The sequence below is a fragment of the Pseudopipra pipra genome, chromosome 1 (assembly GCF_036250125.1).
Source record: "Pseudopipra pipra isolate bDixPip1 chromosome 1, bDixPip1.hap1, whole genome shotgun sequence".
NCBI lineage: Eukaryota > Metazoa > Chordata > Aves > Passeriformes > Pipridae > Pseudopipra > Pseudopipra pipra.
The window spans coordinates 37,989,612-38,016,780 of record NC_087549.1 but is presented as its reverse complement, the minus strand read 5'-3'; the positions used below and the strand labels follow the sequence as shown (position 1 = coordinate 38,016,780).

The 27,169-nt window shown below is 39.6% G+C and overlaps 1 protein-coding gene and 1 long non-coding RNA gene across 5 annotated transcripts in view; one reads left to right on the top strand and one right to left on the bottom strand.

Annotated features, from left to right (window-relative positions):
- Window positions 1-14,937, bottom strand: part of TOX (thymocyte selection associated high mobility group box) — a 225,634-nt gene extending 210,697 nt beyond the window's left edge. For 2 of the 3 annotated variants that reach the window (XM_064652376.1, XM_064652397.1), the window contains exon 1: window positions 13,263-13,508. In XM_064652376.1, the coding sequence (XP_064508446.1) occupies window positions 13,263-13,406 (144 nt within the window). In that variant the 5' untranslated portion in view covers window positions 13,407-13,508. Of the gene's footprint in view, window positions 1-13,262; window positions 13,509-14,800 lie in introns of those variants that run through there. The other variant, XM_064652387.1, reaches the window with a different exon arrangement.
- Window positions 14,938-15,086: 149 nt separating this feature from the next.
- Window positions 15,087-27,169, top strand: part of LOC135413162 (uncharacterized) — a 31,306-nt gene continuing 19,223 nt past the window's right edge. For both annotated transcript variants that reach the window (XR_010430116.1, XR_010430115.1), the window contains exons 1-2: window positions 15,087-15,201; window positions 26,438-26,507. This is a non-coding gene — a long non-coding RNA (uncharacterized LOC135413162). The remainder of the gene's footprint in view (window positions 15,202-26,437; window positions 26,508-27,169) is intronic.

Here is a 27,169-nt window from a genome sequence, read left to right as displayed (position 1 = left end):
CTGAAGTCTAAAACCACAAAGCAAGAAAATTCCAAGTTAAAATGAAACTTCATCCTTAGCCCACCCAAAAGTGTTTAGATATAGCAGGGCTTGCCAAAGAGTAATAGTCCTATATACAAAATATGCTGCCATCACTAGAAATTTCAAACTAAATATGGAATTCCAGCTCTAATTCTGACCTTTCTCTTCCCTGTTTTTATGGGTATAATCTAGTCTTTTCATTATTCCAGCACCTGTGTGGTTAATAATCTTAAGGTAACTCTTTTTAATTATTTCTGTGCAGAATTCATTCACCAGCTTCTCAGCTAAATAATCAACCCCAGAAGAAGAAAAAACAAAAACTAAATAGTAAAATTATCTTTATGGAGTACTGTGGAGCGGCCCTAAAGGAAAAAGAATTCACACAACTGAGTGGCCCACTCCTTGTACTTCAAACTTGTCAGCTTCATGAGGTTTTTGTTGTTTAGTTTTTTGGGTTTCAGTTTGTTGGGTTTTTTTAAGGGCTAGAGGCATAAGTTATTGAACGACTAGATAAGGGCTGAAATAAGATCTGCTGTTGAGGAAGAACAAGCTGCTCATCCAATTTAAGAGATAACAAATTGTGATGTGGAGAAGAACGATTTTCTCAGAGATGGGGAGGAAGGGGGGTGGGGAATGGGACATGAGATGGCATAGCATTTCGTAGTGTTTCTTTAGACCTCCTCCACAATTAAATTTGTGTTGAAGGACCTCTCCATCCACAGAAAGAGAGACTGCTCTTTCTCTCACCACGTTCTATTTGTGGAGAGACTACTTTTCCCTGTTTCTCTTACGTGATCTCATCTATATAACAGTCACAAAAGCATTTCCTGATATTTTTGTGTTCTACCTTCTTAAAAGACAGTTCCTGTCAGGAGATGGTGAATCAGCTGCTGAAGCAGCAGCCTTTGTTGCAGGATGTCAGGACTTCTAGAGAACATGAGTGAGGAAAGTAGCAGATGAATACAGCAATGGAATAGCAAACATGATGTTTCATGGACTGAAGAGAGAAAGCACTTCTCAGAGAAACCCCCTGGAGCTCAGGGAGTTTATTCCATGAGCCAGCAAACATTGTCTGGAATCATGCAAGTCCAAAAAAAAAGCAATGTATGTATCATAAAGACCTCCATAAATCCACATTCACAGAACTTTTAACACCGAAGAACTCAGGGTAAAAATCAGTCTGTCTGGGGCACACTCCACACATCCCTTCTTCACTGACAGTATAGTTACTCCAGGACCCTCTCGTGGTGTCCCTTCTCAACTAGACACCTGGTCAGCTTTTCCCTGGAGATAGCTCTGGTGCCCATACTGGTGGAAATGTTATTCAGCTTTAGCCAAGACCAGTCAGAAAATCTGCCTTCTACAGGATAGCTTCATGTTTTCTTCTGTTCTAGCACAGATTCCTAATCCTTGGTGACAGATACTCATTCCAAGGTTGTAATTCACCTGCCTTTTCATCAGGGAGAATATGTGAAACAAAAAGGAGGAAGGGATTGTCCTTTCTTAAGTGAAACATAAGGGCAGAAAGGAAACCAGTGTTCAGTTATGGTAAAATACAAACACATGCTTAAACCAGCGCTGAGACCACAGCCCCAGCTCTTTTCCTTAGATGAGTTCCTTAAACACTCAGTGCCCCCTTTCCCTGCTGTCCTCTCCCACACTTGACTGAACAACAGTCAGCTACCAGAGTGTGTGGAAAGCTCATGTTTACTCACAGTGTTACATCCTTACCCAGAATAAGACCTGATGATTATGATACTCTTCTATTTTTAACTCCTAATAAATAGAAATATGCATTCCAATACTGTATTTTCAGCTTTTTACAGGTCCATTGCAAGCTCAATAGTAAAAATAAGGAAATATTCTGATAAGTGAATGGCAGAAAATAATGACCAGACAAATGACAAAATAACACACATATTCTCATGTTTGATCCAAAATCTTTAGAATTTAAGCATACCTCATGACAGCCTGTGTCAAAGTATCCACAGACTGAAGGAACTGGTAAGAAAAAGATCAAGATTTTACTAGCCACAGCAAGACTTGGTGCTCCTCTCACTCACCATGACAAGATTCTCCCTGCTACTAACAAGAGTTAACTCTGCAGTAGAAAAATCTGTGCGGAAAAATCTACGCAGCAATGCTGAAGTGACTCAAATACTCCTAATAGACAACAACAATGAACGTCATGGATATGATCCAATGAATTAGCAACACAAAAAAGAAAGTATTTTTGAAAGAATATTATTTGGGTTACAAAGTCAAGTGGTCAAAACGTAGAAAATGCCAGATTTGAGGCTGCCTGAAAGCCTAAGTCAGGTGCCATTTGCAACTGCGTCAATGATAAAGTTGCAATGGTGTGTTCACTTATTCCACATCTGCTGTTTTACTTCATCAGTTCCCGCCAATGACAACATAACAAAGAGCAAAATGAAAACATCCTTAAATCTCTCATTTCCAGCATTAAGGTGTTTGACTTTGTAACTGAACAAAGTCCTGAACAAATGAGGTCCTTACAACATCAATGTTGTAATCTTCTCACCATTATTACAAGAGCTACTATGGTGATTTACAAAAATGGTCCTGGTGTTAGTCCAAAATTACACCTTCAGGATCCACTCTTATTTTTATCAAAAACTTAGTTACAAGCTTTATCACGTTGAACAATCTAACAATGAAAAATAAATCTAAAAGTTCTTCACTTCTTTCAGGTTCTGACTTTCAAAGTCTAGAGTTTTCCCTGGCTTTGGGAGCCTTGTGGACCTGGTACTTTATTTTTCACTTACAAATCCTGAAAATCCGTGGCACTGTCAGTTCCTAATACATCCAGCCATCCACTGATGTCATATATTAAGTCAGAAGGGGTCTGCTTAATTAGAAATAAAGGAAAATCTTGTTGGTTTTCTTCTTCAGATATTCACTGTTTTTAAGCACTCCTAAGGGTTTACTGATGTTCAGGCTGTAATTGGGCGAGATAAACTTTAATTCAACACAGGAGTGAACAAACTCCATATAGGTGCCATGGTTAAACAGTATGTTGTCAGACCAGGTGATGTGCCCTCAACAATGCCCTCAATGGCATCCTCCATTCCCATACTTTTTACCCAAATATAACCTGAAAGTGTGAGCTGGTCTTACACAAAGAGTGAAAGAGCAAAAGGGAGTCAATTTGCTTTTCATTCAAAACAAACCAGGACAAACCAGGAAAGAAACTTTTTGATTAATTAACAATTCCTTCCCCTGGGTCCTCCCAGAAAAATGCAACTGTCATCCCCCTTTAGATTTCAATGTCCCTGTCCGGGCACAAAACACCAGCTCAGCTAAAAGTTCCTCTCAATTGTCCTGTAGCTGTGCTTTCAGTTGCCAATGCTTTATGAGCTTTAGAAAGAATACAGTCAATGCAGTGGTTTCTGATGTAAAATGAAACCTGGAATCTAATTTGAGACATCAAAATCTAATTGCTATTCATAAGAATGAATATTTTGCTTTGTTACATTTAAGTGATATTACAGCTGATATTATTAAAACTCAGTTTTATTATCAGACTTAAAACTGAGGTCCTTATCGAGGTAAATCTCCTCCCAAATCAACAGTGTTGCTCAAAGAGTGTGGATCAAAACCAGTATGAATGAGAAAGCCCACTATCTCTCACATACACATGAAGAAACCCTCATCATATCATATCCCCAAATCTCTGTAAAGGTGCAAGCACAAGGGCAGCCTGCCTCAGTAAATTTTTCCACTCACTTTACTTTTTTTTTTTAACTGATTTTGTTCAAAGTACTTTTAGGGGGGAAAAAAAAAGGAAAAAGATAAATACACTTCAGGTAGCAAATGCCAGAAGAAAAATATATTCCAGCAGTCTTTGGCTAACTTAGACTTGATATGAATTTACATCCTCAAAACACTTCTTAATTGTGTTAAAATTTTCTGAAAACTCATTACACATATTTTTCTTTCAAAATTCACAAGAACCTTTCTCTTTACAGTCCATTCTTCACTTGCATGCCCTTTTTCTCTCCCATTAGAAAATATATCAATTGCTTATTTAAAGAAAAAGTGTTTTGGCATGGCTGACCTGTAGAGATACACAGCTAAGCAGAGTCAGTGAATCCACTCACTCTGATATGCACACATGATATGCAATTAAAATCTCCATTCACATTCCTACGGGGTTGTCAATCAAGAGAAAAGCCTTTTTGACAACATCCAGTGAAGCGTACCAACTAACTGCTGAACAGGAACTTAAACAGTAACAGCTTTTGTTACCAGCAAGAACGGATTTTACCAAGATTGGGCTCAGTTTCTAAAGAAATAATTATGTTAAAATTTTGGGGCTTTTCATTAAAAATTAAAATGTGTCACAAAGCTATTGTGTGTGAAGGTATCATATTATGTAATACATGAGGGTTATCAGATATATGTGAAAAAAAACCTTCTAACCTCTCTTGACTGTAGGAAACAATTTATCCTTTCATACTTAGAACAATGAACAATGATTACAAGCTCGTTTTTAGTGAGAAGAGAACATTATTCTAATTGCATGTTGTCTATTTGGTAGGCATCGAATATCTTTTCTAACATTATAAACTGCCCGGTCGCTAAACTAACACTAAATGGCCTGCTACTGCCAAAAATGATACTGTGAACAATTTATTACTGAGACACTGGAAAATTATGTGGTTCAATTATAAGTATTTGCAACTCCTTGCAAATATCCTGACTTTCAATTTATGATAACAGAGGAAAAGTCTTTGTTAAACACTGAAGATGCTAACATTTACTTTCTAATACCCAGTTAGACAATGCACAACTTGTAAGAGCATCCAATCTGTAAAGGTAAAACCAGTAAAAATAAATAGGTTGTTAGCAATCTGCTGTTTGTGTTTTGAGCACTAACCTTGAATTACAGTTTTCAAACATGCTAATATTATTAAATATTGAAATATTTGCCCTCTTGCTTATCACACTCCATAACTGAAGAGAGAGCAGATGCATCCTGACTATTAACAGTCATGACAAATTGCCTTACTAATGAATGTTACACACTGAAAGTGCCATAACTGATTAAACCACAATTTCCCACTACCAGATAGAGAGAGACTTGGGAACTCCAGCAGTGGACAACTCTGATGTTCTGCCAACAGGCCTTCAGGGCACAGTGTGGTATTTAGAAAAACACACTGTAAATTCCATATGAATATATTCTAAAAGACTATGTGCATACAACAGGTTTTAAAGAACATTAGATGAAACAGCTTAGATTCATAGCCGATGAGCCATGCAAAATGGATGTGTTTTAACAATTTTAGAATCATTACAAGGCTGCATTGGAGAATATTTCTGTTGGGTTCCTCTGCCCCTCTCCCCCCCTCCCCAAACATTGCTTGTGCTTAGCTTTCACATAAAATCTTTCTTTTGTCAGTCTCTTTGTCGGTGCAAAATTGGCAGTGGTTCAAATTCAAAGCACTCCTATTCATTTACTGACCATTAAACCAATGTCATTCTAGTTCACATCAGCCAGAGAGCTAAGCTCTAAAAAACATAAAAGACTTGCTTCACCACTGACGAATAATGTGTACATTTTTACAGAGCTTAAACCTTAACGCTTTGCCTGAAACTAACAATACAGTATACCTTATCATTCCTTTTTCACAAGCAGGCAGCTGCTGAAACGCTTGCCACTTCAAAATATCAATTGCTTGCCAGAGTTGTCCTCAACACACCCTGTCAAACTCATGTATATTGTGCAATGAAAATGGTGCAGGACTGAAAGCTAGAAATTGTGTCAAATTCTGCTGTAAGGGTATGATGTGCAAAGAACAATGTATGACAACCGTAGAGACTACAAACAATAGCAATGGAGCCAGACACTACATATATCACAACTGTGCCTGTACATATTTTATTGTATGTATTATATATTTAAAGCATGACAAATGTGTCATTGTAGCTATGTGCTACACCAAGTAGAAACCCATCAGCTAGCTAAGCTTTTTCATTCCTCTTGATGGAAGTGTAGTGGTATTTTTCTGCCCTCTGAACATTTGTTTGTAAATCACACAGCACAAAAAAAAAATTAAAATCAGGTTTTCAAAATAAGTAACCGAAAACAAAAGGCAATACTACAAGATGAGAAAATGAGATTTAGTTCAATTAACACTTTTGGTTTTCTCTACGGACACATAGCCAGGCTACCTTAAAGAATATCTCAGGCTATGCAAGACAAATACAATATCACTGCACCCATAAATTACAGTGTGCCTAATTTTAATGTAGATAAGTGCTGGCCTATTGATTTGCATGTTTCCCTGGCAAAATGGAAATCCCATGTGAGTATGTTCTTTGTCTGTAGAAACTGCATTTTAAAAAACCTTTATGAATACAACAATCTATGCTAAAAAGGAAAACATAAGTAACTAGTATAAAATTACATGTGGAACCTAGAGGAAGTAGTGCTCATACACACACATGTATACATGCATCTCTCTGTGCACACGTGAGAATGTGTTACAGTCACATAGTTTTTTAGCATGTTGTTAGAATTTCTATAAAGACTCTTAAGTAATGAAAATTCAGGCTCTAAACAGAATCTTAAATTAGTAGATGAAAAAAATGAAAACTGTCAAACTAAGTAACAAAATAAGTTAATCATAAAGTGACCATGGAATGCTAGTCTTAAAGAAACAACACATGGTTGTGATGAAAAAGAAAGGATGAGTTCAACAGCCCAGAACAGCATGTAGGTTGCAAAACCTGAACACACAGTATTCCATGAGGGTCATTAACTGATATAAACCTAACCAAAATGAATAGATACACCATTAAGGTGTTAATAAATATTTTGGAAAGAGAATGGGTGTTTTAGGTGCTCTGGGTTGCTGACCTTTGCTGTGTTTATTAGTGGGACAATGATGCATTATTAACACACAGCAGCTGTACCTGAACTGCTGCCATGAACATAATAGCCTTTTATAGCCATCAGGGGAGTGAGATAGGAGGCCTTTATTAACCACTACACATGATTAGCACATTATGTGAACTTTAGTAGGCAAATTATCTCTTATTGAAATATAATGTTTGTTATAACTAATTGTAAACATGATTTAAAAAACTTCTCAATGCAAAACTAAGAGTTTTACTGCCATTTAGCAAATAACTGGCTCAGCCATTAAAATAATAATTCTTCTTTTCCTTTGTTCAACCTGTAAAAACAACTGTGCCTCACAAAAACTTATTGCACTATGATAAAAACACCGAAGTAAATGACTTCCACATCTTGAATATTATTCTTCAGAACCGTAAAAAAAACATAAACATCTATTTCCAACACAATTAAGAAAACTGCTAGTGAAGAAAAAAGAACTTGTCTTATATTTCCCTATAAAGATTACAGGCAGTTCTTAAAAGAATCAGTTTGCCAATACATTTTCAAGAGTTAACTTGAAAAAACAACACCATGATTTACTTCAAAGAGCTTAATTTTGGGTAAGATTATCCCATTAGCCTTCGCAACTGAACACAGCACTGAGAGTCCATTATGAACAGTCTTTTATGCCCTAGCAGAAAGTCATTAACATAAAATAAATCATTAGCTTTGATATTAAGCCTCTACTATCTGCAGGTTTCTATGACTAATGCTCACAACTTTGTCTGCCAAATGATCAATTATACTTTTTGGAAAGGTTATCACCCCTTTTCACCATGGTTTTTCCATTTTCTATTTATTATTATTTCAGGTTGAGGCAAACACAAGTATTGTATGACAAACAAATGTTTTCTCTTATTCATGAACACAAACCTACACACTTTTGGCAACTGTGAACAGAATATGACTTCAAAAACCCAGTTACTTACAGTACAGGATAGAAATTATGTATTCTCAGAGTAAGTTCACTTCCTTCAAACTCAGCAATATATAACAAAGCAGAAATCTGCCTGTGTATATACATATAGAGTAGCATAGATACAATAGGAATTTACATGTTTATATAATCTTCTCTTCTGCCAGGAACTGTCTGGATAAATCTTTTGCTTCACATCGCAGACTTCATACTTCCTTTACTGACCCATTTCCCTAAGTACAGGTTATCACTCTCTGATTTCAGAGTTCTGATTTCTTCTTGCATATAGAATAAGAACTGGAGTTCACTGCAGATTTTCTTAATATAACAAAAATACATACCAGCTACAGTAACTTTCATTTAACCTTTAAGACCATATAATCATCAACAACAATAGCAGGAGACAAAAGTACCACCACAGCAGCTCAATTTCCATGCTTAGCCAGCACTACCTTTGAAAAAAGCCACTCGTGCCACTTTTGATTGGTAGAGAGTGGTTTAACAGTCAAGAATGTGAATGCTAAAACATTCTGACATTTCACTAACCTGGACTTGTCAGATGCTCATGTAATTCAAGTATGTTTTGCAACTTAGAAAGCAGCGTGTTTCTTGGGAGGAAACCATACTACAAGTATCTGTGGCAAATCAAATAGCAGCCCATGGAAAAATACTAAATGAACAGTTCAAGAACAGTGTTAGCGTATGTGCAATTGAAAGATAAAATACAAATATTATTAGAGCCATATGAAATTCAAATGATAAAAATAAACTACTTACTGCAAACATAAGAAGCAAAATAAAACCACAGACATTGCAAATATCGATTGCACTAAGATGTCTGCTGAAAAGCAATTTTAAGTTTGAAGGTCTAAGTCAAGATTTAAACATTTTATTCCATGCCCTGACTTATTAACTGAAAAACTGATCACTACCGATGAACATAAAAGGCAGACATTCCAGCAGAAGAGGGACGAGAGTGTGGCAGGGCAGTGTTTGTTGTTGCTGCTACATAATGTGTGCCTAACCATAGAATAATGCAACGCTGCCGTTTTCGAACTGAACGCTGTAGGGAAAAGCATTATGACCAAGGAAATCTCATTTGGGTTGATGTGAATTCCATGCTTGAAAGTATTTTGGAAGCATTGCTATAATTAAGAGTCATTTGGCGAATCTGTTATAAACCATGTTTTGGAGCAGTTTGTAACTCAACGTTTTTAATGAGAAAACATTCCTTGGGCAGAAAATCGGTAACCCAGTTGCATAACTAAAACAGTAGAATAGACTATTTCAGTTGGAAGGGACCTACAGCAATCACACAGTTCAACCGCAACAACAAAACATTTAAATCTAGGCTATATTTAAAATAAGTACTTCGGTGTATGCAGTCCATGCTAGACATTCAAAGAGCATGTATCCTCTTCAAAAAGATAAACAAAGCTGCCACTAATTGCCTCTGCTGTCAGTTCCAGAAGCCAAGGTCTGCATTGATCCAGGGACTACCCTCTCACCACACGAAGTGGTGCTTTCAGGTCACTCTTGAGCCATGCTGAGAGTGCCGTCAAAGGAAGCTTTTTACTTCCAACGTCTAAGCTTTGTTATATCCACCATCAATACGGGATTTAAATATCCAAGAATTTTTATCTAAATCCTACCACGATTAGGATAATTCTCTTCTTAAACATAAGATGTGTTTTAAACATAGTGCGCTTTCAAATGCTTCTCTACATTCTTAGCAAGACAAGATAGTCCTGCTAAGATGGGAATCTGAGGATCGGAGGGTATTCAGTTCTTCCCAGTTAACATGCCCAACAAGCCCCAAATTCAACAGCTGTGACTGCCCAGTCTTCCACAGTTTTCACCTTCTCAAATGCAGCTCCGGCTGCTCTTTGGTTTAATGAAAACAAAGGTACTGCGTATGTAATGTAGTGTTTAGCTAATTCAGCATTCTTGGTAGTTTACTGTTTACACTTTTTTTCAGAAGACCTCTTGATAGGCTGATGGAGGCTAATGCCCTAGAGTTGAAATGCATCACTCTGTAAGAGAATAAAACATAATTCCTCTGAAGGAACTGATGTTTCGCAGAAAGAAAAAAAAAAGTGCTGCAAGTGCTTTGGTTTATAGACATCTTTGAGAAAGATTTCTCAAAAGCACACACATAAATTGTTTCCTTTATTCCACTAAACTTGGAACCACTTCTTTTCTGAAACACTGGAATTTCAGGAGGCACACCTGAGGCTTGCCCAAAACTCTAAGACTACATACTAAGGTCTAGTAACACAGGAAAGAAAAGTCCATTTCCCTTCTTCCTATGTGGTATTTTTGAAACTAAAACCCTTAACACTTGAAAATCAACAGTCAGCCATAATGCAACTGTCCAATCTTTCCTTTAAAAAACAGCAACAAATTTAAAGTATGATTCTAATGCAGTAGAGGACAAGTAATTCTCTAAGTGAAAAAAATATGTCCAGAATAAACAATATGAGCATAATCTAAAATTCTGTCAAAACAGTAACACAGCATTTCAACTTTAGAGCCGCCCTTCAGAGCACTTGCTTGCCACAATTCTGAGTTTCAGATAGAGACTGGATGGAAGAATGTAAGAATGCCACTGGAAATAACGTACACTTTGTAAACCATGGAACATTGTATTTAGAGTAGTCTCTATGGTAGAGTTAAGTTTACACAATAAATTAGTCTAAATGCCGAGTATAAATATATGCACTTCTGCTCTGTGGAATTCTGACTACGAGTGGGATTTTACCTGCTTACAAAGCACTGTATTATATCTCCTTATCCACTTCTACCCAATGCCACTCTGTTTTTTCCATTTTGAAAGGTTTTGCTTCCCTCTCCCTCCTTTTTCCTCTTACTCCTCTCTTTAAAAACAACTACAGTCTATCATTTTACCTCTGCTGTCTGGCTGTATTTTTCCACTGCACTGACAACTACCAGTGAATACAAGAAAGATGAGTTGTAGGCTCCCGTATTTTTGAACAAGGTAGCAAATCACAGAAGAATCCAGTGCATAATTCTGCAGGGCTAACCATTGGGAGCAGTAAAGACCATTATTTTCTGCCTACTGTTGGCAGAGGTCAGCATCCCTGTCATTAGCTGTGTCAAACTATAATTATATAACTGCACTTTATGTGAGCAGATATCTGAAAACACTGCAAAGTTGCAAGTATTAAAATTAAAATATACCAATCCTTCTTACAGTACTGATCAAAGCAGTCTTTGGAGATGACACTTCAATGTAGAAAGCCACAAGGCTGTTATTTATTGCTCTTTACATAAACATTTAAACTTATCATTTCAAGCAGCTCAAAATCAGTGGCCATATTCTTCTATCAAATTAAGACACTTGGATTATCAAAGTTATTTCTTTTATAGCATTCAACAAAATTACGGAATGCGATGCTTCCCAAAATAAACTTCAACCGAACAGACTATTCGCATTAGCCTGTACATATCTGAAATGTAATTATGCTTCAAGTTTCAAGAGTCGAACAGTACAACCCCAACCCTAAATCTGTCCAGTGTAAGAGCTCCACTATGTTATTTCAAAGGCTGACCTATATACCACAGCATACCGTCCATTCTGTCTGTTTGTATAAGAGATACCTCACACAGTTGTCATAACCAACATTGTTTGCATTGTTCTTTCACTTTTCTCTCTTCATGGGCAATGCAAAAGAAACAAGGAAAAGTCTGCATAACAATATATGCAGAATATAACGAGCTTTCACAGCAGACGCAGAAATATTAGGCTAAGATGCTTAGAATGCTATTTTAGGTTTATAAAATAAAGATCTAAGCAGTCTTCTGAAACAAAGCCTGCCAACTGAAAATTGTAAGATAAGACGTGAATGTTTGAATCTACATTATTGCATTTTCCTTTGGCTACAGAAAAGTGCATGTCAATACCTCCCATGCATGTGCCTGGGAACTCTTATACTGTGAGCAATCATCTGACCAGGAAAAAAACTAGCGCTAACAGAACAATTAGAAAACCTAAAAGGCTAAGCATTTGTGGAATACATTCTAAATTACCAGCAGCTCAAGCAAACTTAAAATGTAAAGAATCAAAGTCTGGCAAATTTGTAAAAGAAAATACACCACCAAAACCCAGGTATGAAAAATAGGGCCAAATCCTCTAATAAGGGCCAAAAGCAAGTTTTAACTAACTTTACAAGAACCAAAATCCAGTTTCGAATGAGTTTTGCAGGTTAAGACCTAATGAAGATCAGCATTCTGACCCAGAGCGTGGATCCATCATACTCCATCATCTCCATCTCCTTTCCTGGGAGAGATCACTCAAGCAAACACTCAACCAAATACACCGAACACAAAATTCTGCAGGCCTCCTGCCCTTCAAACTCCCTAAATACCCAGAGCCTGAAAATGAGTGACAGAGCAACACTGTAACATGACGACATGTTTAGAACAAGTCAGATAAGTTTTCACAGCAATGTTAATCATGCTGGGTGAAGGGGGTGAAAAACGAAATGTTCACTAAGTGTATGCCTCCAAAGGGGCCTGGCAAACCTACTCTGTCCATTTAATGTAATCAGTGGTCAGTGGCAAAGACATCTGAAAAAGACATTTGTTCAATACTCGGTATCTTATACTGAAACATTCTTGGTAAGTCTTTTCCAAGCATAAAACATATGTCTTATGACTGTGCACTTTTAAGTACATTATCAGTTCAGGCAAAGTGAAATAGAAGAGTTGCAACTTGTCTACAGAATGAGTGTCTCATTTGCATTTAAAAAGAACAGTTTGCTCCCTCATACATGGCATGACTTGAAAGAAGCTTTAGCCAGCTAGTAAAGAAATTCTGGAAACGACTTTCTAAATTAATTTATTCGATTTGCAGTGCAACACACCAAAAATTATTTAAGGAACTTAATTGGAAAATGATTTAATATATTAAAGTAATTCCTGATTTTCCAAAGCATTTAACTTTTAAATTAAATCTGGTACACTATCTCAAGAATGATGACTGAAATGTGTATTCAAGTCATTACCTTCTTTCTGAAGCTTTAAATCATTGATAGGTTTAATAACGTCTGTCCAGTTTCACTGCCAAACGGGTCGTCAAACACTTTGGTGCTTATGTCATTAATATCAGCCCAGGATTTTCACATGGCAACATTTCACTGTTACAATTTACAAAACTGACAATAGAGAAAATAACAGCAAGCCATAGAAGAAAGGCAGCAGTAGCCCCATGATTACTTAGAGGACTAACAAAAAAATAATGCACACATAAATGCTCCTACGCATCTGAACTCTTCCTGCTGAACAAAGTTCATTCCTGGCACAAACTTCCAATCTATAGGGCAGGTTTACCAGATGCTGCAAAACAGTTACTTAAAACAGTGCTAACAGTCATACCTCTGGGATCTCTCTTGAAATATCCTTAGGCATCCACCACAAAGGGCCAGATTTATCCCTGGATTCTATAACTCCATTGAGTATATGTGAAATGCAGCCAGGATGAATTTGGTCCTTTCTGTTGTGATTGGTAGATGCGACCATGTGGGAAATCTTTCCGGAAAACTGAGAGGGCTTCACCCGGGCGCCGCAGCCTCCGCGCCTCAGCACAGACACACGCTATTTTGCTGTTTATCTCTGAATCGAGGCAGCTGCTCGGGATGAAAGGGACGGCTCGGAACGTCTCTCTGACACGTGAGACCGTCACAATAGCCGGGCGCGGGACCGGGCTGTCCGCCGCGGGCCGAGCCGAGCCGAGCCGAGCCGGGCCGGGCGGGTCCCCGCGCCCCCCGGACCCCGCCGCCCCCCGCACCCGCGGCCGGCCCTGCGGAGCCTGCGCACGGCGGAGTTTGCGCTGCCAAAAGCCATCTGCTGCCGCAGCCCGCCACGGGCTGCCACGGCGGGCTCCCGAACGAGCGCCCGAGCGCGCAGGTTTGAACACATCGCTCTCTCCCGGCTTGCTCCCCCCTTGGCCGGGGTGTGCTCAAAGGAGTGCTCTGGGCAACTCGCACTTCCCGATCGTTTCCTACAGCCACCGTTTTATTCATGTGCAAAGCCCATTCCGTAACAGCAGAGAAAGTGCAGCTCATGCATAAAGCACCAGCTGGCTCAGGCCACAGCGGCAGTAACAATGCAGGAACCCCAGCCCCCTTCCTCGGCAGCAAAAGTCACGCAAAGTGTTCCCGGACCGTAGCACCAAACTCTCGGAACCAGACTCAGGATTTGGGCGAGCGCGGGCCTCCTCTGCGGTTCCTCCTTCCCCTGGGCTCGGGAACCTAAAACTTAGGTCTCCTCAGGTACTGACCCTATTTGCAGAGGTTTAATCAAGTTACAGAGAAATTGGTAAGGCAGTTGCACAGCTGGGACAGTGTCGAGCCAATGTTCTGAACCGACTTGTCACCACTATACACACTTATTGTGCATATAGAGAGATGTGTATGTGTATGTATGTCACACGCATACAAACACAGATACCCAAACGCGCTCCCGGCACCGCCAAGTACCGCTTTGACACACGAACTGCGGGGCAGAGTTTCTGCCGATTTGTGAGGGGCGCGATCTTTCTCATTAACAGAAGCCTTGGAAATTCAAGTCCCCCGCATCAGCATCCCCGTCCACGCCGTTTCTCCGAAAAGATGTTATGGAAAATGCCTCCCCCCTCCACCCCCCCGCTCCAGCCGCCCGCCCCCAGACTACTCCGGGGGTTTAATTTGGGGTGCCTGCGGGGGAGCCGGTGTGTGTCCCGGCGGCACCGCTCCGCGGCGGGCGGCACTGCGCTCCCCAAACCCCGGCAAGTACCGCTGCCCTCCCTCCGCCTCGCCCGGGAACTTGGTGCGCCGCTCGCCAAAGCGCAGCGCCCGCTCATGCAACACGCCGCGACAACAGCACACACCGACAGCACAGATAAAACACCTCGGACGACACAAAACACGAGTCACCTTGTTGCAATAGTAGGGGTCCAGGCAGGGGGAAGGTCCCAAACAAGGCGTATCAGGAGCGGCTGCAGGCTGAGGAGGTGGCGAATAAAATCTTACGTCCATTTCACTAAAACATCAAGCAAACTCCTTTCCTTTTCTTTGGGTCGTTAATGTTGGTGCAAAAAAGGGGGGAGTGTGAGTGTATGTGTGTGTGAGGGAAGGGGGGGACACACAAGACTGAGAAGGATAAAAAAGAGGTGCCTGACTTCAGTAGTCAAACACCTTCCCTGCCTCACATCCGTTTGTGGTTTGTAAAGAGAGAGAGAGGAGAGGAAAAAAAAAAAAATCTCTTCCAAAAAAGCACCGGTCTGCAGATGTCTGCGAGAGAACCCACGAACCCTCCTTCTTCTACGGCAGGGCAGGTAACTTCGAGTACTTATTGTTTCCCCCACGCATCGGCACCGGGGCGCTCGCTCCGTGCGTGCCGCTCTTTATGGGAGTCTCAGAGTTGGTTCGCTTCTCCCTCCCTCCCTCCCTCTCGCTTGCTCCCTCTGTTCTTTTCCCGTTCTTTCTCTTTTTTTTTTATTATTGTTGTTGTGATTGTGATTGTTATTTTTTATTTGGTGGTTTTTGGTGGCCGTGTGTTTTGGTTGCCCTTCACAGTGAGGAGTGGGCCCTTGGGGGGGGGGGGGGATAAAGGGGGAGGCGGCGACAGCGGCCGGGCCCCCGCGTACCCCGGGAGTGAGCGGAGAGACGAGGCGCTGGAATGGCCGCCCCGAGCCGCCCGGCTCGCTCGGCTCGGCTCGGCTCGGCTCGGCTCGACTCGGCTCGGCTCGACTCGGCTCGGCCCTTCTCGGCGGGCGGCGGCAGGGGACGCACCGCGCTCCGCCGCGGAGCTGCTGCTCCGAGTGTGCCTCACACAAAGGGGCCGGCAGAGGAAGAGCCATTTGCGGCCGCCGGGGACGGGGCTGGGAGTCGCAGAGAGGGGGCGCTGCCGTGCCCGCCATCCCGCCGCCGTCTCCGCCCTTTCCCACACGCCTTCCCCGCCCGGCTCCCGGCGCCGCCCGGGCCCGTCCCGTTACTATGGCATCTCCTCCGCGGCGGGGCCGGGGCCAGGCCGGAGGGCCGGGTGGAAGTGGCGGTGGGAGAGGGAGGGGTTCACTGGGCCACCCTCAGGCTGCCAGTGTGGCCGCGGACAGGTCCCTTGAGGTGCTTCTGTGAGACCCCCGGCCCATCTCCCCGGCCGTGTTGCAAAGATGGGGTCAGGCTGCCCTGGCAGCCCTCTGAGGCTGGCTGGGTCGAGCTGCCAGCAGAGTCCATAGTCTCCAGTCCCAGCAGAGTGGAAGCCATTGCCCAGAGTTTGTGGTGGCAGAAGTACGCTGTGATCCATGTGCATGCCCCAGAAAACAGGAAACAGGCGAAAGTGTAAAGCACCAGTGAAATACCTCGTCAGCCAGGATCTGCCCCATTAGATCATGGTGGTCAGGCCTGGCCGCGTTGTGGACAGTACTGACACAAGGCATAGGAGGGAAACTTGAGGAGATGGGCAAACTGAGAGGGGAGGAAGAGGAAGAGAATGGGGCAGGGAAAATGAAGAGGAGCTCAATTAGCCGCAAACAAGGGTGCTGACAAAGGAAAGTTGGGAATCCAATGGGATGCGGGAGAGGGATTGGTGAGCAAAACAAGGTTTAACAGGCAAAAACAATGAAAGAAAGGGTGACTTCAAGACACCATGAGCAATCCCACTTAGTTTCCTGCTGAGTCTCTGGTAGTTTTATTCAGGACAGAAAGGATGAAAGAGAAGGAGTACAGGAAGGACACTGTACTGATCTTAGATAATGCCCAACAGAGGAATTGTGTTATGAAAAAAAAAGGAATGCCTTTCCTTCTTTAAATGAAAACAAATTAGTGAGTGCCACAAAAATAAGCTGAGATGATGATGTTTAACATGAATGGTTACATTTATCAATACGAACATTTCCACCACAAAACAGGTGAAATCTGAAGAACTTTTAAAAAGATTTGTAATGCACAGTCACACAAAGCTGTCTTCTCGTCACTGAAAAAAATAAATCCATGGTAAAGATTTCAAGGGGACTCAATATTACGGGGGAGAAAATCGCAAATTTCAGATGAAGAAATCACTGTTTGTGTCAGGATATATGTATGTATATGTATTGAGATGTATAATTTGCACCTCACGTATTTTGATATTGTAAAGAGTCTTTCAAGATAACATTAAATAATGACTTTTTTCCATGTCAAACAACCTGCTTTTAGTAAAATCTAGTTATCTGGAAAAAAAATACATAAGTAATGTAAACAAAACTCTAGAGAAAGCAGGTTTGAAGGAGTATTCCTATTTCAGGATTATTTGATCAAAAACATTTCTGAAAATTCTTGGTTGTCAGTTCAACACAGTTTAAGTTTGATGGTAATAAACGTTTTTCTTAAACATGCAATTACAAATGGATCTCAGTTGCTTTCTTTTTAATAATGTTTGAAACCCTTATGGCATTGGAGAAAAGCTTGAAAACATGACCTAGAAAAAGCTCCAGAAAGCAAAGGAAAAGACATTAACATATTTAAAAAAAAAAAAAGCCATCATGATTTTTTGGCAACTGACTCATTATTTTGCATGTTTGGGATTAGACATTTTGAAAGTTAAAAAATCCTAAAAAAGACTTTCCTTTGCAAGAAATGTACTTGACGCCTGACAGATATATCACTGCTGCAAATGGCTGATATGTGGACCATAATTTGACAAAGTGAATGGGAGACAGATTGCAAGCTCCGTATTGAAAAGCTGCTGTTGAGAAACTTGTTATTCATGGACAGTGGATTAGTTTTAAGCCTGTTGTGGCGAGAGGTGGTAGAGATGTACCAATTCTAGATGTGTTGGTATAGGCAACCTGGTGTATGCAGGCACAGCAATGCTAATGCAAACCTGGAGATGTCAATACCAAAATGATTAGAACATCTGATAATGAAAAGTAGAGAATTAGCTTTCTATTTATGTGAAATATTACTGACTATTGCCTTAAGAAAGGCTTCAAGTTCCTAGGAGTCTGTAGGAGTTTACAACTGTACCATTTGCTTTGCACAGCACTTCAAGTTATTTTCAGTACTTAATGATGCAGGCCCTGAGAGGTTATAAAATTTTTGCTGCTACTTACAGAGATGATTTAATCATTGAGATGGTAAAAACACCTGAGATTTGTGGCAGTTATCTGTACAGTTTGTAAAAATTAAAAAGCTATATATATTAATCCATTAAGCATTCTTTTGTTTTGTAGGGTACATTTTCTCTAGGGTTTCAGAATAAGGTATTTGTGGATAGCAGAACCGAAAATGTTAATACTATTGTAGGTTTTGCCTCTGTGGACTGAGAAAGCAAGCCCCTTTGCAGGATAATTCAAAGGGTATATCAAACTTGACCACTTTAGCTCATGGAAGTGCATTTTCTAGAAAAAAAAAAGTTGCAACAGATTTAAAAGAATGAATCAGTTTTTAGAAGCTTAAAAGGAAGGAACATTTGTTCAGAAGAGCATTGAGTTTTTAAAGCCATTCAACATTCAAGTGAATGTCTCCAAAGTCTTGAAAGAGGTTCCTATACCAGCAGATGAGAACAGTGTCATTGCTTTTCTTGTATAAATAGGAACAAATGCTTTGAGGAACATGATCTGTATCTGCCAATAGTAAAAAAGTTATTCTTTTAAATGCTGTCTGCTGGAATTAGACTACGTAGTGTGAATATTCTCCATGCGACAGAGAACTCATATGACATTCCTTACCAAACAGCACTGTGGATGCAAGAAGTCTAGATAGCCAACTGGAAACCTAAGGAGGTCATTAGATAGACAAACCATAAACGGATCAGTAACTCCACTGGGCTGAAAATAGCTGGATGTAGAGACATGGGGGTAGGGAATGGGGGGAAGTATTGTACACGCTTGCCCTCAGTTCGGGCTGTCACGCCTACAGCCATCATTGGAGGGAGAGTACTGGTAGGGCAGACCCTTGGTGTGAACCTGTCCAACCTTTTGCATGTTGTCATTGAAGCTGTGCAGTGGTCAATTAGAATTAAAAGAAACAAGTAAGTAAGTATGTCTGAGATGACAGGTTATTTTCTTGAGTGCCCTAGTGTCTGACCCAGCTGGTTTGACTAGTAATGTTGGGGGACTATCAGCAGGCATAACTCATGTTCTCAGCCAAAGAGAAATAGAAGTATCTTAGTTTAAAAAATAATCTAGCCCAACATCTTTTTGTTTTAATCTGACATGTATATACCCAGTTTTATTTGGTATCTCCAGATGTCTGATCATCTATTATAAAGAGCAGACTTTTTGATTTTCCTAGGAAGAAGGAAATGTGAGACTGTAGTGATGGCTTATTATTTATTATACATAGGCTAGACACCACAAGAATCTCATAATGAGACTGACTCTTCTTTAAGGAAAAGTTTTCTTCTATGTATTTTTTAAAACAGCTGGATTGGAAAATCATTTTGCTTTTTGTTTTGTGAGCTGTACTTCAGTAGCCCAGAGGAACAGATAAACTAAAAGGGGACCACTGAGATTTTGCTGAGAAAAGCCCTCATGCTGAAATTTTTGATTTACTTACTAACTTACAGGACTGTTTATCTTTCAGAACAAAGGTCAATGCTTATCAATTTCTAGATAGTAGTTAATTAGATAATAATAGGATGAAGGGTCTTTCCCTTTTGTGTGGATGTCCTGTTTCCTGTTCTTAAACTGGATATGACACTTGGATCTGGGAAGATGCAAAATATAGTGATATTAAGATTATAGAATATTTTAAGCAAATTAATCTGGTGTTTTCATCAGAGTGAACTCAAATCCTTTTAGAAACTGATCCATTTTAAGTGTTGACATTCTGTGTGTGCATTTATAAGTGAGCATAAATCAATGTGAAAAAAAGATTTTCAATATGGTATCAAAGCTTAATAGTGGTGATATGTATTTCAGAGTATTGAAACAGTTTGTAAGGCTCCTAATAGTGTGTCAAACCAAGTGTTGCCAAACATGTAATGAAAGAGGCAGCTATTTTACTATTTTAGTCATTGCTCCTGTCTTGTTTAATTCATTTGTGCTGAAAATGATGGGCCCCAAATTATCACACTTGTATGAAAATAGTTTTCTATAAGGAAGTAAAGATCTCTTTTAAAGTTAAAGAAAGCCCCTGGCTTTCCTTTTGGTACAAAGCAGAGAGGAAAGTTGAACATGGCCATGTCTTCTCATTCCAAACATATGATACACAGCCAATTTAACAGCTAGAGGGGAAATAGACACACGGGTTGAAGTTATGCTGTGTTTTGGATCTCAGAAAAGGTTCTTACACGCTCATCTGCCATTGCCCAAGTTAGGAATTAAGCACAAAACATCTCACAGAATCAAGAACTTAAATAACCATGAGAGAAATATGGAAATGGAAAATTCACCTTGCATATTTGCAGCTTTGATCCATTCCTGTAGGTTTCAAAGACACTGACAGCTGATTCAGTTCAAGTTACCAAATTTAATGTGGCCTTATAGACATACAGAATGTAGGCCAGTCTCAAAAGAAAACATTTTGCTGAGCCTTAGAATCAGATTATTTCTCATGGTCAGAAAAATAAAAACATGAAGTTCCTTTTTTCCTCTTCCTGTTGCAGTTTGAGGGGTTTCTGGGGGGTCACTGCCGGCTGCTCTGTGAAGGTTTTCAGAGCTGGAATCACCCCCCCGCCACTCGTCCCTTGTAGCAGGGACAGGCGGTGGAGGTACTTAAGCCAGGAGACAGAGACCACATAGCACGCAGGGAATCCAGCAGCGAAGAAGAGCCTTTATTCAAATTTCCTGCAGCTTATAAAGGCTGCTGGGCCAAGGAAGGGATTGGCCATTTGGCTATCCAATGCAAGGGGACAATATAATAACTATGGCAACACAGAAACCAATGGTAAACAAGTGAGTTAACAACTTCCAAACCCCGGCATTTTCCTATATTTCCTATCTTATTGAGTGATTTTATATGAGATACGTTGTCCACATGGTATGCAGGAAGGCTCAAATATACAACACAGTATGGTGTATGCTAGTTCTCAGTTCCAAGATATACCCAAGTGCTAAGGTTGCCAATTTTCCAGTCTTCAGTCATGAAACATCCAGAAGTATAAGAGATCAGGAATTTTTGGTTTCATGCTGGTTTTTGCTGAATTATACTGTAGGACTGTACTGGGATTTCAGAGACTTAGACTTTTTTTGAAGAACAATTTATTTTGCAGTTCGAAAAACTTAAACATTTCTAAATGTCTAAAAACATTTTGTTTTTTTCTCCAAAAAGTGAGTATTTGTATAAATTGTATAAATGTTATTTGGCACTGTGTCTTATTACAGATGTCTTGATAACAAATCAGTATAAATGGTTGATACCATTAAAAATACCTATCTGTATTTGCAGGTATTTTACAAATGTACATATGAATCTGTTTGTTGAATAGTCAAGGGAAAGAAAAGACAGAACAGAGGACTGGTCACAAGCAGAGACAGGACTAGCCTGTAGCACTAGTTTTTCTGTAGCATTCAAAAGGGAATTCCTATCTTCAAGACAGATATCAAGCAGGTAATTAATTGGTTTTCAGTTCAGAACAATGATGTCATCATTCTCCTCTTTGATAAACTCCCAAATAGAGCTGAATTGCCCCTACATGAGCTCTCCTGGCACAAGGAGATCTTTACAGATCTTTACACGCTCATCTGCCATTGCCCAAGTTAGGAATTAAGCACAAAACATGTCACAGAATCAAGAACTTAAATAACCATGAAAAAAATATGGAAATGGAAAATTCACCTTGCATATTTGCAGTTTTGAGGAGATCTTTACAGATCCCCTCTTTTGAAACCTCTTTTTTGTGCTCTGCTGTCTCAGATGTTTTTTTCTAGGGAAAAGTTTTCATTGTCCTTTATATTCACAAGGTCTCTGTGAAGAGATGGATGTTTATTAAATCTCCAAGCAAGGTAGGTCTTTCAACAGGAGATTCCCAACTCAATATGTAAAAAAGTGGCCTATGTACCTTCCTTTAGGTGATTTTAATTAGTACTTCACGTTCAAAATTATAGATGTTAATAGCGATAGAGAGATCTAAACTCTTGTTCTTTCTGAGTACATATATATATAGCAGAGAGTTCACAGAGTAAAAATTTATTTTTAGGCCTAGAAGGTATTATAGCTTATATTTTTCCTTTCAGTTTATTTTTTAACTAGAGAAAGTAAAAAGCAAAATGACTTGCTTGAATTCATTCTCCTCCCTTAGAGGGCAATGTTTATCATCAGAAATGTACCACACAGGGGGCACAATTGGCATTTCAAGTACAGAAGGTTGTGACCGAAGTATAGCAAAAGTGTATTGGGAGTTTCCATTAGAGCTTCATGTTGTAGCAAATCAGTCCCATTCACACTTGATAGGCTGATACAGATACGTCATCCACATGTCATCCACAATCAGTTTTTAAGAAGTGTGATAAACTGTTGGACTGCTGGCTTGAGAACAAAATTTCCTTCTTTGCTGAGACTTCAGCATTTTTCTGGTGGATCTCCAGGAACTTCAGATCCCCTTTCTTATAAGTTTTTTTTCCACTCAATGCAGCTGTCACTCTCAAGTCTAATAAAAACTCTGTCTTCCTTTTCTGGGCTTTCTAGTTTGACAGTTTCTTGTCATAGCTTTGTTCCACAATAAAAATAAAAAACCTCTGGGTGTTAAAGAATTCCTTGGAAAACTCTAAGTGATAGAGTCTGCATTTACAGAATCACAACAGGTCTGACTGACCTTGACAGCAATAGGAGATCACCATTTCTCATGGATGAGCTTTTCTTGAAACTCTGTCTTTTGTGCTGTATAAGGCAGAAATACCTTTTCTGGATGAAGGCTACTACTTTGTGCTTCTCTTACTCTTTAGCAGAGATTGTCTACTATTGTTAAATATTATCTGTTTAAGGAATATCTTCATTTCCCTTAATCCATGAAATTCTGTGTCTTGTTCTATGGTATATTAAGCTAAATCTACATCAGTGGTATTATTTTAAAGCCTTATATTATTTTGTTGTGGATTATTTGTTTGAGGATTTTGTATGTTTTACTTATATCACAGTCAAACTGCAAAGATTACTGTTTGTGGATGTCCTCCAAATCATCTCTTTCTACTCTGGCTACCAGAGAGTAATCAACACTGTTTTCTTGTTGGAATGACCATTGTCCTGTTTTTTTAGCAGTTTACAGGAATACCAGTTGAAGGGAATGAATAGTCTATATTGATTGTTCATCTTTAAAAACAGACTCTTCAGTAGCATGTGTAAGTCTAACAGAGTTGAATATACATGTTAATCAGATTCTATGGAACATGTGGACGGGGAGCCCCAAGCCACATTTGAAATGATTAAGTTTCTAACAATTTGTTGAGTGCATATAAATTTATAAGAGCTTCATGGAGACAATTGACTGGCTGCACAATGCACTGGCAATAATTAAATAAAAACAAAGAATTATTCAAAATAGAAGAGAATAACAAGAAACACACTTGTTCACAGTTGTAGAATGTAGGAAAAAAAATACCCATCCTCCTAAGATATCCTTTCCTACTTTCAAGTTTTATTGAGAAGACACAATTTGCAATTTGCCCAAGAAGTCAGCAGGCCCAAACTACTGTGCCAGAGGGCAGGAAGAGATGGTTTCAAAGCTGGGAGTCCCCTGGAGGGATGATAGGAAAACATCTTACTTTCTTTTGAATAAAGTGTGACTTCCACGGATTGTTGTTGTTGTATTCAGGAGGAGGGGAAAAAGTCTGTCATGGAAGAAGGTCCCAAGGCATTCTGTGGGACAAAGTCTTAGTTCAGTGTCAACTGCAAGGCTCTGATTTAGTTCACTGGAGAAATATGTAATAGTATTTACATATGTATAAGTGGAACTGCATGGGGGGCAGGGAGAGAGCTGAAGCATGTGCTTACACTTGCTGAGAGTCATTTCATCTGCCTGCCTGTCTCCCATGAACATGGGATTTGTAAGTTATGTGTTAAAAAATAGAAATAAAAATAGTCAGTTGCCGAGACTAACAATTATGTACTTTTGCTTCATTTTTTTTCAATTTTATGTTTCTATAAGCATTTAAAAAATGAAATTATTAAAAAGAAAACAAAACAAAAACAAAGAAACAAACAGACTGTTCAGGGCAGAATTTAACCCACAGAGAGGATGCAAACTGAAAGAACCTTAAAGTAGAAAATGTCTTTAAGGTAAAATGAAAGATATTTAAGGAACCTGAGCATTAGTTCATTTCTGCTACAATGCCTAGCCACACTCAGGAGGAGAGTAAAGGGTAGGAAGACACAATATTTCTAAAATTCCATGTCTTTGTGGGTTTAAGTCAGACCCTTAACCTTATTTGAATATAGTATTTTTGTAGTTTAATATATTTCATACCGAATGTATAAAGAAGATTTAATAACTATCTCTTAGCTGTGGTTTATCTCTACCTCAGAGAAAGCCAAAATGAGTTTCTAGTGAAATGGCTGAAAGAGCATGCATGGTAAGCCTTCTATCAAATTGTTTCCAGTCTTGCTGATTTGTAAAAGATCTTTTGGAAAGATTCTGGCTTTCCATGTAGAATGTTAAAGTTTCATTCTTGTGTCCCAAATTTATAAGACTAACTACATATAACCAGTACCATCTTCTGCTTTTTAAAACTCCTGAGTTTACTTGCTATCACGTGGAATTTGTGCTAGTATTAAATGCAAGTTTCTCTCTCAAAAAAGAAAATTTTATTTTAGTGCTTTGCATATTTCTGGCTGTAATAGCAATTAAATATCTTGGAAGAAACTAATCAAATCCCCAGGCTCCTCTGCCTTTTTGTTTTTCTCTTTCAGAAGTGCGTCACAGATAAAGGACTAACTTTGTGAACAAACTCCTAGAGTAATAAGGACACAAAACGAACAATGCTTATGTAATTAGTCACTAGACTCAAGTGTTCCAGGATAAGATCTTCTGAAGTATCATAGCAGAAATATAAATGGAATACTTAGAGTTGCTGTTGTCAACTATTAAAACTGGAAGTTTTTTTCTGCGGTATTTCAGGTGATTGCACAAGGGCAGTGAACTGCTTTCATCCCAGCCCAGAAGCAAACTCACCCACTGGCACAATTTAAGACAACAGAGGCTGGACCAGTCTGCTTGTGTTTGCCCTGCTTCCCTAGCCTTTTGCCTATCTTAAGTGATATAAAGGCATCTCTTGAAAGTGCTGCAGCTGTTATTCAAATTTTTAATAGATTCAGTTTCCTAACATTCCAGCACAAACATTGGAGCACGGTAAACTTCAGTTGACTGGACATCAGAAGGTATAAACTAGCAGTGTTCATGCAGTCACTCTCATGGGATTACTACTGCTGAAAGTTGGGCCTACAGCCCATGTGTATTACTGTGTATCTTCCAGCTACTTCCCAGTGCGTTCTCTGTACACACCCAAAAAGGCCAGATAATTTCTCTCTTAGCCTAATGGTAAGAAAATTGTGGTGCACACGTTATCACACATAGCTTAAGGGATATACTGCCATAATTACTAGCACTGCTTCTAAGTCAGGAGTTAGTGCAGGCACAGCATCTAGGTAGTATTAATAGTTCTGCTTTGGAAACATACTCAAATGTGCCTCTGTGCAATCTGGTGTTTCTGGTTCAAGAGAATCTCTGTGTTTTCTTGTCTCCTTGAACACTCAAAATCAAGGGTTGAGTTCTATTTTTTCCTTTTTTACAGTTTGATTTATTTGGGAGTCGTCATTTGTAGCATAAAGAAGGTGTGGTTTTGCAGTAAGTTTCAGCAAATTTAAATCTCTGCTGCTGCTGCTGCTAAAAATGGTGGTACTGCTCTCCTTGCCTCCCTGCTACAGCTGCATCTTTCTGCTGCATCTTTCTGCTGCCTCCCTAGGGAGAATGAGGTTGCTCCTGGCTTCATGATCAGCTGTGTCAGGAGCCATCTGAAAATTAGTGCATGGCTCAGATCTCAGGTGGATTGTTTTGGTATTTTTGATCTGGCTGACTCTGTGGCAGCATGAGAACTGATGATGAAACGAGAGAAGAGTATTTACCTAGGTCTGAGGCAAGGAGGGAGGGAAGAGTGGAGAGAGTGGGCCTGCCTCTTGGCACAATTCATACTTAGCTCAAGCCAATCATGAAACTGCACCTAGGAGTCTGCCTGCTAAACTCAGAGGTGAAATGTGCTTCTGGAATTGAGGAAGAGCAAACACTGGAAAATTCCAAGGTTGGTTTTTTTTTTAAGACTTACTTTCTGTGTAGCATAATATCCGGAGAACTTGAAGCAGAGTCATCATACAGGAAAAATAAATAGGAGTAGGTATTGAGTGGAAACAATAGTAAGAGCTAGACACCTCACATAGATCCAGTTTTCCATTTTTTCCCATGTAAATCCACTAATTTCCCCTAAAACATTCTTTGGTGGGGACAATGTTCAAAATACTCTTAAACACACCAAAAATTATCAAAAAGGTACACACAGTTCCTAAGCTTTGATTGGAATGAAAACTCATAGAAATAAATTTGTTACTTTCTTCCTTTTTTTTTTTTTTTTTTTTTGGTAATCAATCCCATCCCTCTTCCTGCAGTTCCTACCTAGATGGGCCCATGAAACCTATGGTACTGGAGATGAAGTGATGCCTCTGAGTTATTCGGCATGTGAGTTGGGAAGGGAGCAGGGGGACTGTGAGAGGAAGGGAGGGGGAATGGGGGAAACAGATGGATCTGAGATTATGCTGCAGCTGAGATTGAAATAAAATTTCACCTTAAAATGGGGTGGCTGCTGCTTCTATGAAACTCTTGGGGATAATTCATCTGCCACTTGATAAATTGGCAGGGTTTCTTTCCAGGTTCTCTCCTCTATTCTCCATGCTTTGTGTGTGTATACATGTGTGTGAGGTATGTGTATGTAATTTTCAAGATGCCTGGCCCCTTTTTTCTCCTTGGCTAACTTCTGAAATAGAGCTGTCAGGATGATTCCAGCATTTGGAGCCATATTCTTCCTGACAGAATATAACTCTTCTTCACAGTTTTCCTTTTTTATGGCCTGAAGTCAATGGGAATATTCAATGCAACCTAAGGTCAGGTTCTTGAATTTTAACACAATTTCCCATGAGAATTAGAAGAATGAAAATTCTGTTAAGACAGGGAATAAAAAGTGGAACAGTAATGTAAGGAGTAAAGACTTGCTATGTGGCTTTGAAAAAGCAGCTTGAAGCAGTTTCAGATCTAGGGGGATGAGCTTCATTTAATCTGTCCAGGAATTTAGCACCACTCACAGTGTTACCAGTCATTTTTACAAAATGGTTGAACTCTCATAG